The sequence below is a fragment of the Gigantopelta aegis genome, chromosome 6 (assembly GCF_016097555.1).
Source record: "Gigantopelta aegis isolate Gae_Host chromosome 6, Gae_host_genome, whole genome shotgun sequence".
NCBI classification, from domain to species: domain Eukaryota; kingdom Metazoa; phylum Mollusca; class Gastropoda; order Neomphalida; family Peltospiridae; genus Gigantopelta; species Gigantopelta aegis.
In genome coordinates, this window is record NC_054704.1 from 93,089,332 (window position 1) to 93,105,669 (window position 16,338).

The window sequence follows — 16,338 nt, forward strand, 5'->3', positions numbered from 1 at the left end:
TTCATGCACCGGGTTTTCCTTGTGACAAAAGTGGGGTACACTCAAATTGGGTAATTTTAGAACAAACCGATTTTGTGAATAATTGAATAGTTAAATTGAGACTAAAAGTACCTATATCTTTCTTTATTTGTTAAACCATAGGTGGTTATTTTGAATGCCTGAGGCTGGCATGCATAAATTTCAGCTGATGATTCACAAATAACTGTATCTTCTACCTAAGGCATATATTTTTTTATTATTCAATAAAACAAAATATGCTGGCATTAAACCCCTCATCCATACAATTTGTCCTCTTGTGAGAAAATTAATAATTGTGAAAACTGCCACTTCCTGACTAGCCTTTACTACAAAATATGTTTCAAGATGTACCTAAACTTAAAGCTGTTACTGACTAAAAATATATATAATTAATTATTTCTAAAATAGAAGAAAACAAAAACCTTGTTCACAGAGGCATTATACAATTCTGTTTTTTTAAAGTATAGTAAATTTCCATTCTTGTGTAATGAACATATTATATGCATCAAATTGACTTGAACACAACACATGCAACAAACAGTAATGTACACTATAACATTCAGTAACACATTTATAACTTCAGGATTCAGAATCTCAATAAATTAAAATACAGTTGAAGGTTATTATCCGGAGACAAATAAAACAGAATTCCATAATAAAACAATAAATCTCAACCTCTTTTATTTACTGCTTTTTTATGATCATGACAATCTTACTGCAATGTTTTAGTTAGGTTTCAATTCAATGTTCAATAATGCCATGACATTTTGTCCAAAACTCAGTAGTAACACTGTTGCTGGGAAAGGATCCAGTAAATAAATTTAACTTGACTACTCCAAAAGGAGTATGAAAATTGTTCTTTCTCTCTTATTTAATCTTGGACATCAGCAATTTTAATATTTGTTGTCAGGATAATAAACAATCAAATAAAATACAAAACATTCTTTGGAGATCATACAACACACATTGGTATCACTAATTAGTAACAAGCTTGAGAAATTCAACTCATGGGTACAATGTTTCAAACTTCAGTGCTTAATTGTTACTCCATTACTCTTGCATATTTTCTGTTCGTGAGTGTAACTTTATATGAATTTTGTATAAAGTACTCTTGAATCCACATTTCCAATATTATTCGCTACTTTTTAGATGTATCAGTTCCATGCATCTTATGTTTAAAACCAACAGGTTCCACTAAAGTTTTTGAAATATTTTCTGCATACTACTTTTTCTTTAAGCATGTACAGAAGTGATATTATAATAAACTATTTTCTGTAATTAAGTATTGTACATTTCAGTGGTGTACAAAATAACTTTAAATTCTGGTCAAATGTATCACTCTTTCTTGAATTCAGAGTACTGTAAGCTTAATAACTGTGCATATATATATCCAGTTCACAACCCACAAGAACAGATGTAGCACCAAAACAATCAAGCATTCCTGAAGGAAAAATCTTCTTTCTGTAGCTTGTAAATAAAAGACAATACTATCTGTTAGGCCCCGATCCGATTTATATGGAGTTTTAAGCATCTGTACCCACTTCCGCATACATTGTCAGATGTCCATCAAATTGTATTGAAATCGGACATTTACATTTGTCCACAATGCAATGAAATTTAGCAGATGTCAGATAACTTATATTAAAGCAGGTGTGGATAAAAAAAAACCCTGATAAATCTGACCGTGGCTGTAACCATACATGTAGCTCTCCTAGTGAAAGCTAACATCACAACTTTGACAAGTCTGCTAACCAATCAAACACATACATGCACCACGTAAACTTGTGTCGGAATTGACAAATACATTGGATTTGTGTACAAAACTAGCCACCAATCATCATGCTTGTTACAAAATTGAAGTGCCTACTTGTTAGACAGCAATTATAAACTTTAAGGGTCAAATTTACGAAGCCTGTTTTTTTTAAATGTAGGTGTTTAAGCATTGTAAAGGTATGTAGTTACATGCATGGAAGACAAAAACAGGCTTTGTAAATTCTTTCCTAATTGTTGTTTTTTTAAAAGGAGAAGGGATGGTATACTATTCTGTTTACATCTGAAGCAGTCATACTATTTATTGTAACAAGCTAAGCCTGTAACATTGTTAGTGGTAATATCACTTAAGGAACATAGTTCACATTCTAAATTCATTTCAACAGAGAACATCAGTTCCTAAATCAATGGGCAGAATTCATAAAGCCTGTTTAAATATCTGTGTTTAAGAAAAACAGGCTTCGTAACTTCGTCCCATTGTGTAGGAAGAAGCTGGTGTTTAACGACACTCTAACATGAACAAAAACTTTGGCTATTGGGTAACTGACACATAATTTACAAATAACACAATAAATTCTCCAATTAAGTATTTAAAACCTTTTTTTTTAATTAAGTGGATGTGGCAACCTATGTTAGCATGTGTAAGGGGAAGCAACCCTGCAAAGCTGACATTAACACCAAAATCACATATCCATTTTTTGATTACCCTCTCTATAATAATAATAATTATTATTATTATGACATAACATTTTATCCACACAAAAGCAGGGGTCACCAATGTCCCATGAATACATTCCAGTTTTGGGTGTTTTTTTGGTTTTTCTCTCTTCTAGTTCAAACTACATGATTATAGAAATTTTAAAAAGAAAGTTCAACCTGTCTAAATTAAGCTCTACTTAACAGAATATTAGAAAGTGGTCTCATCCTTGGCACACTCCTCCGCTGGTCATAGAGAGTAGTGGTGGTTAGGACATTACAATGTACGGCACTGGTATTAATAAGTATCACTTGAATAATGCAGGAACATGTTATTTCTTGAAGCTAGTAATACATATACAATAGTATATGACTAACACTATTTACAAAATATACTTCATTAAATTCAAAATTACATGTGCGTTTTAGAGTTTTAATGTTCAAAAGAACTGCACCAAAATCTGTATACAATTTGTTTAGTTTCTTCTTCTTTTTTAAAATGTTTCCTGGATATCACTTTTTAATTAGTTCCTGTCATAAATATCAGACATCTAAGCACTGACAAATTTGAAAACAACCCATATATTAAAAATGGGTAATCAGCTGCCATTTCTTCAATCATCACCTTAGAATTCACAAACTAATGACCGTGCATGTTATATACAGTGTGAAGTGGTAGAATTTATCTTTACAGAAGAAAGCAAAATCCTATATAACACCGGTACACATTATTTATAATTAAATTATGGCTGTGTAACTGGTGTTATAATGTAAGATATGCATATTATAGCCATGTAAGATGGAATTTTTTTTTATTCCAATAATGTTAGTCCCATCATATTTTGATTAAACCGAACAAACAAAATCAATTTAAAAATGTAGTAACTTGGTTTATTTGTACTTTTCTAAACTATTGTGTTTGAGATGACACTCATTGAATACAAACTGAAGTACAATTTGGCAAACATTTTCCAAAGAGATAATTCAGGGATTAATGTGTCATTTTTCTTTTTTATTTCGACTGGCCAAAAATATAAACTGAATTTGACAGTGGTAATTTTCAAACAAAATAAGACAAAGTACTAACCAAATTTTTTGATCAGTTTAAATTGAAAAAATTATTTTTATTTTTCATTACTAAATGGACTTTAAAATGAATTTGTTAGTCCTATCACAACAGTTGTTGTTTTTTCATTTATAACTTAGTTATTTGTCATATTATAATTGTGTTTTTGTAGAAAAAAAATAGTTTTTCTAAAAACTCTGTTAGCTATTTCACTACAATACTGACTTCATGAAAGTGTCTTACGACAACATACTTAACCAACCGTAACACAGGATCATTCTTACTTAATTTAAGTAATTTTCTTTTCTCGTACATTTGTTCAGTCTTTCTTTTTCTCTTCCTTCGTTTTAAGTAAGTCATTCCTAAGGTCCTTGCTTTCGTCGTCCTTCTTGGGCTCCTTGGAGACGGCTCGTCTCATGGCGTCCCACATTCCGCCCATGAAGATGGCGCAGAAGAGGTTCTCGAAGGGCGAGAACGGGTCGCGGATTCCCAGGATGATGGACGACAGTTTGAAGTAGATGAAGAAGATCACCACGCTGAAGTAGATGAGCGGGTGCGGCACGCTGATGTAGTTGAGACGCTCAAGAAGAAACACAAGGGAGGCCACCAGAGATGCCTTAGCTGTGCTGAAAGTGTGAGAAGAAAGAAAGAAAGAAATGTTTTATTTAACGATGCACTCAACACATTTTATTTACGGTTATATGGTGTCGGACATATAGTGTCGGATCATACAGATACTGAGATAGGAAACCTGCTGTCGCCACTTCATGGGCTACTCTTTTCGATTAGCAGCAAGGGATCTTTTATATGCACCATCCCACAGACAGGGTAATACATACCACGGCCTTTGTTACACCAGTCGTGGTGCACTGGCTGGAACGAGAAATAAGACCAATGGGCCCATCAACGGGGTTCGATCCCATACCAACCGCACATCAAGCGAGCACTTTACCACTGGGCTACGTCCCGATCCATGAAAGTGTCGGAAGAGACCCCAAAAATTAATTCAGTGTTACGAACATTCCCTCTTTTGGTTAATATCAAAATTTCCCAATTTTAGTCATTTCTGTTCCAGATCAGGCCCCTGGCCATGCGAGTGACCGGAGCCGGGATGGACATGCCTGAAACCCTAGTGGTATATGGGCATGTTAACAGTTCAAGCTCAAGTTCAAAACAGAATGTCATTTGTCAAAAGTTCAATATTCCTATAAAAATTTTTTTACAAATAAAAATAACATTAATAATGTAATGAACAAGACTATGTTACAAAATGAACCTTTAATAAGAAAGGAATATTTGCACATATAGTTAGCAAAAATCCTATAAAGAACTGTGTCAATGGTCCGTTTAATAAAAAAATAGTTCTGATATTGGGTTTTTTACAAACATGATTACATTTTATTTTGTGGAGATTATTCTACACGAATCTGATTATTCAGAATTGATTTAAATGCCTCCAACAGTAACATATTGAATAAAGCTACAATTCATGCATGCAGCCCATTAGTTAAGAAACAATAGGCTTGGTCAGTGACTCAGGTGACCAACTTGCTAATGACGTGCTGTACACTTTTCTCAGTGTGCGACAAATGCTGTCGCATTTTGATTACATGAAGTAAATATTGCAACTTTGCTAATGTTACTTAAACATTCAAAATACATGTAGTAATAAAAATAAATATGCTTCCCATCTATTATTACTTACAAAGATGGCTGGAGGAATTCATTAGACCCAGGAAGCCACAATCCACGAATCATCCGCTCAAAGTTCTTCATTATGGCACTACCACATCCTACAGAAAAGACAATTTAATTACATGTAACACGGTGAAAAAAAAACGTACATGTAATATAATATATAACAAGCACAAGCTTGGCATTGGATGGTATGGCATGACAAACAAAGACTGAAATGTGGAGTTGGACAATGGAAATTCATCGAAAGAAGGAAGGAAATGTTTTGTTTAATGACGCACTCAACACATTTTATTTATGGTTATATGGCATCAACAATATCGTTAAGGACCACACAGATATGGAGAGAGGAAACCCGCTGTCACCACTTCATGGACTACTCTTTTCGATTAGCAGCAAAGGATCTTTAATATGCACCATCCCACAGACAGGATAACACATACCACGACCTTTGATATACCAGTCGTGGTGCACTGGCTGGAGCGAGAAATTGCCCAATGGGCCCACCGACGGGGATCTATCCCAGACCGACCACACATCAAGCGAACACTTTACCATTGGGCTACATCCCGCCCCTTCATCGAAAGAAGAAGTGAGGAATACATAAAACTAAAGGTAAGAATAAAAAGACAACAGCTACAGAGAATGAGGGCTCACCCTGCCCATAACCAAATTAGACAACTGTTAATTATTATACAAAGTGGTTACATCATTTAGCATTTGGCTAATACATTTTTTGTTTAAATTGGGCATCTTGTACTATTTTGCAAAACAATACTCTACATAACTGAAAATGTGCTGAAGCAAAGTGACTCCCAGTGTAACCCTGCATTATGTGACAAACAATCAAACAAACTCCGCCTACTGCCCAATACCCAATGTATTGTTTTGTGTTGGGGTGTCTTTAAAGATTCATTCTGCCTACTGCCCAATACCCGATATATTGTTTTTGTGCTGGGGTGTCTTTAAAGATTCATTCTGCCTACTGCCCAATACCCGATATATTGTTTTTGTGTTGGGGTGTCTTTAAAGATTCATTCTGCCTACTGCCCAATACCCGATATATTGTTTTTGTGCTGGGGTGTCTTTAAAGGTTCATTCTGCCTACTGCCCAATACCCGATGTATTGTTTTTGTGCTGGGGTGTCTTTAAAGATTCATTCTGCCTACTGCCCATGTCATAACCATGGCCCAAACTCAGCCTCCACAAACTGCATGGACATTGGTTATGTAGTTTTATCAGATATAACCAGTTCAGGTTACTGAATGATCAATCTAGAAATGTCTCTTTTATTTTGATTTTCATTATTACCCAAAAAAAAAGATATTTTTTTTTTGGTGTAACTCTTTTTGAGTACATGTACATGCGCGATTACCCTTGAGTGTGCCGATCGTAACGATGATGAAGTAGGAGCTGGGGTAGATCTTGGCTGTCTGTAGGACGCCGTGGTACACCTTGTGTGCTCTCTGCACCTCTTTCAGCACCGATAGCGTTGCTTTGAATGGAAGCTTTTTCGCCAACTTGTAGACAATGTCAAATGGAGAGTAAAATACCAAATACCTGCAACAAAAGCAAACTTTGCCAGACACTGAATTTGGGGATTTTTTTAAAAGCATCCTGTTAGAAATATTCTAGGATTATGTCTCATAATCGTATGCTTATGCAGAATCCTGCTATAAAATTACATGACTTTCATAGTGATGGTTTGTAAGAGGTAGATGCTCACACTAGCCATGATGATGGTTTGTAAGAGGTAGATGCTCACACAATTAACAACTTATTAAGTCAGGGCTAGTTCTGGCACTCGCCTAATTAGCCAATTGCGAATTTTAAAAACAGCTGATATATTTGATTTTAATTGGTGAAATAATTTCATGTAATATAATAATTGATATTTTGTTAGAAATAACAGAGTTTCTGCATTCTTTTGCTGATTATAACTAGTGTAAAAGAAGTTCCATCCCCCCCAAAAAAATGTACATAGAAATTGATCGTATTCATCGTATCTTGACAATACATATATAGACTGCAGGATACAACAATTTCCAACTCTTGAATCATGCTAAGCATGTGTTCCAGGGCTTCTAGAATTTTAAAAAAATCCACTAGCCATGGGATCAGTGATTTTAAAAATATACTAGCCATGATTAAAAATCCACTAGCCACGGGATCAGTGATTTTAAAAATATACTAGCCATGATTAAAAATCCACTAGCCACGGGATCAGTGATTTTAAAAATATACTAGCCATGATTAAAAATCCACTAGCCATGGGATCAGTGATTTTAAAAATATACTAGCCATGATTAAAAATCCACTAGCCATGGGATCAGTGATTTTAAAAATATACTAGCCATGATTAAAAATCCACTAGCCATGGGATCAGTGATTTTAAAAATATACTAGCCATGATTAAAAATCCACTAGCCATGGGATCAGTGATTTTAAAAATGTACTAGCCATGATTAAAAATCCACTAGCCATGGGATCAGTGATTTTAAAAATGTACTAGCCATGATTAAAAATCCACTAGCCATGGGATCAGTGATTTTAAAAATATACTAGCCATGATTAAAAATCCACTAGCCACGGGATCAGTGATTTTAAAAATGTACTAGCCATGATTAAAAATCCACTAGCCACGGGATCAGTGATTTTAAAAATGTACTAGCCATGATTAAAAATCCACTAGCCACGGGATCAGTGATTTTAAAAATATACTAGCTATGATTAAAAATTCACTAGCCACGGGATCAGTGATTTTAAAAATGTACTAGCCACGGGATCAGTGATTTAAAAAATGTCCTAGCCGTGGGATCAGTGATTTTAAAAATGTACTAGCCATGGGATCAGTGATTTTAAAAATATACTAGCCATCATTAAAAATTCACTAGCCCTACTTTAAACAAATACAATTTTACTGATACATGTAGTAATATTCAGATATATCACCAAAAGACGGAGATAGAGCTTAAAAACAATTATAACGGGGGTGGGAAGAGGGGCAGGATATTCATATTTACAAAATAAGACTTAAATGCAGCATTTGACAAGGTATTTTTTCACTAGCCATCGAGCTAGTTATAATAGTTATTTACTAGCCCAACACTAAATATCACTAGCCATGGGAGTGGGGCTACCATAATCTAGAAGCCCTGTGTTCAGTGGCTCAAAATGCTATTCTCTATCTAAGATGTAAAAGAGCTGTTGCTGCTATTAGTAACAGCAACAGTGTATTTAAATGAATAAGAATAAATCATATACCAGACAATAGAAGCGACCATGAGGTTCTTGTGGTCCTTGAAGGGAGCAATTGCAGGCTCCCCTAACAGGACGTTGGCGATGATTCCACCAGCAAAACATGTCAGCATGCATGACACCCACGTCGACAGCGGGTGTTTCCGGTAGAATGGCTGCGCAGACTGCTGATGGCCTTGAACTAAAAAGAAGACAAACCACACGTGTAATGTCACAGTTTGTTTTGTTTAACAACACTACTAGAGCACATTGATTTATTAATTATCATCGATTACAGGATGTCAAACATTTGGTAATTCTTCCATTAGTAGCAATGGATCATTTATATGGACCATCCCACAGACAGGCTAGCACATACCACGGCCTTTGATATACCAGTTAGTTAATTGGTATCTTCAATGACTTGGCTAGACATGTGGCTACCGTTTGACATGTGTATTCAGTCTCCGTTTAGGACTGGAGATCACAAAAATATGTCAACTACATTAACTACTGCTACCAGTGGCAGTCAACCTCATTTTAATTACCTATGAGTGAAGGATTTAGTTTGGAACCAGATTTCAAACACGATTATTTATATATATTCCAAATAATTGTTATTTATATACATGTAAAACAAAATTAAATAAATAAAAATAAAACTCCAGGTCTTTCTAGAAGGGTAATTAATTTTTCCAGGAGTTTTAAGCACTTTCCAGGGTGAAATGTTTTAAAAGCTCTTTCCAGGATGCATGTGATCCCTGTATACCAGTCATGGTGCACTGGCTGGAATGTGAAATGGCCCAATAAGCTCACCAACAGCAATCAATCCTACATCGACCGCGTATCATGCGAGCTTTACCACCAGGTTACATATAAGTCTAGTTATGAATGATGGCTAGGGAAAAATAAACTCAAAATGTTGATTAGCGACATTTCGTGTCAACTAAAAATTGAATAGCAAGTACTGTTTAATGTTTTAAAATTGTGTGGCGATCTCTGAATAATTAAATAAATAATTGTGCAATATGAAGAAAGGAATGAATGTATCCTTTAACAAGTAAATCATTGCTTGTTTCCTTCATGTTGCAGTATTATTTAGTGTTCTCACTGGGCAAAAATTAAAGAAGGGTGGCTGCGCCCCCCCACCAAAAACCAAAAGCATATAGTTGTGTGTTGGTCGACTTTGTGGAAAGAGCTACCCCTTATTTTGTCTCTCAGTATCTGGTACAAAAAGTTGAACCAGAGATATTGTCGATCGGCTTAAATGGAGCAGCGAGAACACGGATTTATATATGCATACATACATGTGTATTATTTTTGTATTCATACATCTGTACATGTACAACTAATTGTCATGGTACAGTAAACACATACAAATACCACATGTGAGCACTTTAAGCAGTCTTTCTGCCAGAAAATAATTCAAGGGTATGTAATAAAAACAGAACAGACAAAAGAGCCTACTAGGTGGTTATGGGTTTAAAATGTTTTCAAACTGAACACTGCATTCCATGTGTTTTGACAAATTTTAAGCAGCAGTTCTTTTATTATGATCTATCTAAAAAATATATAAATATGTCCTTTAATTTCCAAATGTTTATGGTGCGTAATTTAACCCTGGCACAAACCCCGACAAATCAAATTAGGTTGGTCTAGGCTGGTGTTTGAGCACTGTGCCTGGATGTGACATGTAGTTCAAGGATCCTGTGTTAAATTACTTACATTAAAGGCAAATGTATTAAAAAAAGAGTAAAGTTTGTTTTATTTAACAATGCCAATAGAGCACATTGATTTTTTATTTACCATCGGCTATTGGATGTCAAACATATAGTCATTCTGACACTGTTTTTTAGAGGAAACCCGCTGTCGCCACATTGGCTACTCTTTTATGACAGGCAGCAAGAGATCTTTTATTTGCACTTCCCACAGGCAGGACAGCACAAACCATGGCCTTTGTTGAACCAGTTATGGGTCACTGGTCGGTGCAAGTGGTTTACACCTACCCACTGAGCCTTGTGGAGCACTCACTCAGGGTTTGGAGTCAGTATCTGGATTAAAAATCACATGGCTCTACTGGGATCCGAACCCAGTACCTGCCAGCATGTAGCAAATGTATAAAGTTTCTTCAACTACTAGGAGTTTATCTTAATGTTCACGCTTTAAAAAAAAATAGTCACATGTTGTCTAGTGACAAGGGCCAAGGTGGCTAGGATATAAATCTACAGCCAGACCTGCTCAACTCACCACCTTTGTTAAACAATCACCTGTCTTAAAAGGACATCATACTGTTCTTTAGAATTACTTGTGACCTTTATTAAGCAACCACCTGTGCTAAAGGACATTAAAAAATCCTCCAATAACACCTAATTATATAAACTGATCTGTATTAAGCAGCCACCTGATTTAAAAGGACATCTTATTGTTGTCTAAAATCACTTAATAGAACAAACTGACCTGTAGTAAGTAGCCATCTGTCTTAAAAGGACATTCTACTTTCCACCTAAATCACATAATTATATTAATAGAACAAACTGACCTGTATTAAGTAGTCATCGGTCTTAAAAGGACAGCTTACTGTTCTAAATCACCTAATATTAATAATTCAAATTGACCTGCATTAAACAGGCCATCAATAAGGGCTCACTAGCTGTTATTCTACTGAGTGGCTGCTATAACATGTTTAATTGAGGAGTACTTACATAGTAGTAGCAACTGACCTAAATGCATAAGCTTGCCTTTAAAACAGTGCAAAGGGTTCATAAATATATGTACAAATAAAGGTACATGTTTACACTGCTACATTTTTTTTTTACATGTATATAGCATAGCTGCAGAATGAGGCCTGCTGTGTGTTTTACGCTCATCAGAGTATTAAAAAAAAAGGTGCATGACCTAAACACCTACAGGTGATTGAGACTCGTGAGAATCAGACAATACAATTTTATACTTACCTGTACATCAATATGTGTAATTGCATAAGATGTCTCCAGACCATATTTTGTTACAATTGTGGACAACAGGTGGGACATAGCCCAGTGGTAAAACGCTCACTTAAAGCACAGTCTTATCTCAGATCAATCCCTGTTGATGGACCTATTAATTGGACTATTTCTCATTCCAGCCAGTGCACCACAACTTGTATATTAAAGGTCATCGTATATGCTATCTGTCTGTGGGATGGTGCATATAAAAGATCCCTTGCTACTAATGGAAAAATGTAGCAGGTTTCCTTTCTAAGAGGATATGTCAAAATTACTAAATGTTTGACATTCAATAGCCGATGATTAACAAATCAATGTGCTCTAGTGGTGTTGTTAAAGAAAACAAACTTTACAATTGTGTACAAGTGTATATATATACACGTACTACATACACATATATAACTACAGCTTACATACAAGTACATAAGAAGCAATATTTAACACCGTAACACTTAAATTATAATCAGTGGCTTTCAGTGTTAAGCAAAAATATACATGTATGTATGGCAATTGTGGAAAAGAAACATGTTGCCACCACCCAGGCTACTCCAAGATATATTTTACATACACCACCCTGCTATCCCCCCTTCCCATCCCCACCAGACAGGTCATAACAAATCATGGATCTTGGTCAAAGCTAAAAACTCTTCCCATGTGAAAACAAGCAAGTATTCTTAAGTCGACAATTTATTTCACATCAGGGCTCAAACTTAACAACAGCACCGATGGCAATTGCCATCGTTGAGATATAAATTGCCGTAGGTAGCGAGCATCACTGATGGCACTTTTGTGCCGTCGATAAAGCTCCTCAACAATGGCAAAATGCATACACCTAGTGTATCTGCCAATATTTAACATTTGCACATTTAAAAGATGTCTACATATAACAAGATAGCCTTTCAGTCAGGTTTATTTGCTACAAATGTCACTTTTAAAAAATTGTCATAGGCAGGCTCAAAATTGCTGTCAGTGGACTGTTTCACCCATTGCAATTGTTTTAAAAATTGCTGTGGGAGACAAATTCTTAAGTTCAAGTCCTGCACATTAATCAGAAAAAAAGGAGCGGGACGTAACCCAGTGGTAAAGTGCTTGCTTGATGCGCGGTCGGTTTAGGATCGATCCCCGTCGGTAGCCCCATTGGGCTATTTCTCGTTCCAGCCAGTGCTCCACAAATGGTGTAACAAAGGCTGTGGTATGTACTATCCTGTCTGTGGGATGGTACATATAAAAGATCCCTTGCTGCTAATCGAAAAGAGTAGCGCATGAAGTGGCAACAGTGGGTTGACTCTTTCTATATCTGTGTGGTCCTTAACCATGTCTGATGCCATATAACCGTAAATAAAATGTGTTGTTAAATAAAACATTTCCTTTCTTAATTAGAAAAACTAAACACCCCCACCTACCCCCCCCCCAAAAAAAAACCCACTAAATTAACATATATTAATCAGAGTGACCTATTAGTATTACTACATTGTGTATGTATGTAGATGGTCAGGTCAGATTATGTATTTTAGCACCAATGGGCTAGAGTTGAACTGGATAAACCCAGTGCATGGTTCACATACTGCTGCACCTGTATATATATGTTTAACTAAAGAAATAAAGTAACAAATGGCCAATTTAAGATTTTTCTTATATGTGCACCGTGGTAATTTATTAGTTAACAACTTTGTCAATCATTGCTCACTAACGGCAGTAGACCAAGTAGTGCTACACCATCTGCCATTGGACCGGCCTCGGTGGCGCAGTGGTTAAGCCATCGGACTACAGGCTGGTAGGTACAAGGTTCACAGCCTGGTATCGGCTCCGACCCAGAGCGAGTTCTTAAGGGCTCAATGGGTAGGTGTAAGGCCACTACACCCTCTTCTCTCTCACTAACCACTAACAAACAACAAACAACTAACCCACTGTCCTGGACAGGCAGCCCAGATAGCTGATGTGTGTGCCCAGGACAGCGTGCTTGAACCTTAATTGGATATAAGCACGAAAATAAGTTGAAATCAATCAATCAATCAATCTGCCACTGGTAGTAAAACAAATTATGCAATTTCACTATTAAAACGTTGTAGGAGGTAGTTTACTTGACAGTATATAATAACATAATTTCTGACAAGAATAATTCAATTTTGTACTCGGTAAATGCTGTAATGTCAATAACAGAACTGACTCAGTGCATTAATATCTTAGTCCCACATAGGGCCCCTCACCTTGCGGCATATCATCCCGAACAGCCATACACATCAAAGCGTAGTGCGCTATGTCGAAATATGGAAACATTTTTAGCTTTGTAATAACAACAGCAATGTCCATAAAAGTCTTCGGATCCATGCTGAATAGATCTGCCCCTACAGCTCTCGAAATACGTATGCACAGAGACGAAAAAAGTAAGAAATTCTCGGCAAAGCGTCAAGGTGCCGGCGATAGTTGACTGGTATTACATTCGTCTTTTAGTGTTGTTATTCTCTAATAGCGTAACGGGAAATGTACAATCAGTGGACTCTATAATAAAATCCATCTTCTGTCAGTCTTGGTTTATGATGATCATCATGCTGTTTTACATAAACGATTTTTCTTAACGCAAGAGATGAACTAATCATAAAGTAATCGAATGTCCAACTATATGATCATGGAGAACTCTCATGAATTTCAAATGACAAAAATCAATATCGTTCTTTGTTATTCATTTCTTGGTACATTACACACATTCTCATTGCAGCTTCTAATAAGCAGCCACCAGTCTTTTAAAAGTCCCCTCTTCCAACTTATATTATACAAACGGAACAGCAAATTGTCTTAAAGTATCAGACTCTATATATTTTTATTTTTTTTATATTATTATTATTTTTTTTTTTTTTTGACAACTAAAATCAGACATTACTTGCGTTTTATTGTTTAGATTATTCATCTCCGTACATTCGAATGTTTCTGGTCATCCTGGTATTTTAAAACCGCGAATTGTATTCATAATTCTAAAAACGCACGTACCCAGAGCTAGGGTACCTCTGACAAGTAATGGTTAAGGAGACGCTCTAGTCATTTTTTTAAATAGTGTTTCTCCCCCTGAAATCGCTTTTTTTATAATTTAATATATCTGACATTGATATCCGACATTATTATATTTACTCAACATAGAAATATATGCCCAATATTTCTGCAATCTATTTTGGAACCCCCATTTTCAAAACTCAACATAGAAATATATGCCCAATATCTCTGCAATCTATTTTGGAACCCCCCTTTTCAAAATCCTATGTACGCCCATGAGACAGAATCTTGAAACGCTTTATTATAACTTTATACACTGATATGTTACATGTTTTTAAATTAACCAAACTTAATTTCCATTGTTACAGGCTGAAATTAGGCCGGGTATGTCACTTTAAAGGCATCTATTGTATTTTTACAACATTGTAGAAGGTAGTTTACTTAACAGTATATAATAGCTCTAGTCCATTGCCATTGGTGCTTTATTATATAAAAGTCTTGCCACACGCATCACCATTACCAATCAATTTTTTTTTCTTCTTTTTTTTTTTTTTTTTATGTATTTGTTATTATTATTATTATTATTATTATTATTTAATTATTTAATTTTAAAAATGTTTAAAGGAAAATTGTTCTGGAAATGACAAAAATGTTCTGTTTTATGTGCAGTTTGTAAACTTTCGTCATTATATAAAGAAGCATTCTGAGAGTACTGCTCGTATCGGGCCCAACAAATTTCTGTCTCTTCTAGTGCTATAAATGTGTGTGAAATATGGGTTGGACCGGTAGGGAACTAATACAAAGATCGAAGAATCTCGTCTGCTCAAAGGATACAAATTGGATCAGATGTATTGTCTTAGTTTTTTAGAACCGGGCAGTGGTGTGCAGCTGATGAACAATAATGGTGGCTGGTTGAAATCGGTTTTGGAGGGTTGTAGTTCGGATATATATACCAATCCTGTGCCGCCGGTGTAACTCGTGGCATGCCTACCACTAGTGAGGGTGGTCTTTTGTGGACTAGTGAGGATGGTCTTTTGTGGATTAGTGACGATGGTCTTTTGTGGGCTAGTGAGGATGGTCTTTTGTGGACTAGTGAGAATGGTCTTTTGTGGGCTAGTGAGGATGGTATTTTGTGGACTAGTGCGGATGGTCTTTTGTGGGCTAGTGAGGATGGTCTTTTGTGGATTAGTGACGATGGTCTTTTGTGGACTAGTGAGGATGGTCTTGTGTGGACTAGTGAGGATGGTCTTTTGTGGGCTAGTGAGGATGGTCTTTTGTGGATTAGTGACGATGGTCTTTTGTGGACTAGTGAGGATGGTCTTTTGTGGGCTAGTGAGGATGGTCTTTTGTGGATTAGTGACGATGGTCTTTTGTGGACTAGTGACGATGGTATTTTGTGGACTAGTGACGGTGGTCTTTTGTGAACTAGTGACGATGTTTTTTTGTGGATCCAATGACTATTAGTCGATTAAGTCTGTGTACAGTCGATCTTGTTACACTAAAACGTCTGGCAAAGTCACCGATACTGATGCCTGCTGGAAGCATTCCAACAGCTCTTTCGCGATCTTTCGCGGGGTTAAGTGTGGCATGGTTAAAAGAAATGTTATGGACTTTAAACGTTGTTTTAACACAGCGTGAGTGTTCTAAAAAAAAAATTGGACTCACGTACGCAGAAACACGTTTGTAGGCCTACTTATTTTGTGGAAATCATACATTTTCCCACAGAATGCACATGCAAAATGTGATATAGAGGGAAATATATGCTGTTAGATGTCTTTTATAGCCTTGAGAAATACTTTTTTTTTTTTTTTTTTTGTTAAGTATAATATATATTGTACAGGAACAATAAACCCGTTATATTCCAGTTCGAAGTGATTTATTTGTCCG

The 16,338-nt window shown here is 35.9% G+C and overlaps 1 protein-coding gene across 1 annotated transcript; it reads right to left on the reverse strand.

Annotated features, from left to right (window-relative positions):
- Nucleotides 1-216: 216 nt before the first annotated feature.
- Nucleotides 217-13,889, reverse strand: LOC121375286 (trimeric intracellular cation channel type 1B.1-like). The gene is made up of 5 exons (XM_041502662.1): nt 13,674-13,889; nt 8,510-8,684; nt 6,621-6,805; nt 5,256-5,343; nt 217-4,176 (listed from the first exon to the last, which is right to left on the reverse strand). The coding sequence occupies exons 1-5, from the start codon at nt 13,792-13,794 to the stop codon at nt 3,870-3,872; spliced, it is 876 nt and encodes a 291-aa protein (XP_041358596.1). The 5' UTR covers nt 13,795-13,889; the 3' UTR covers nt 217-3,869.
- Between the last annotated feature and the right edge of the window lie 2,449 nt (nt 13,890-16,338).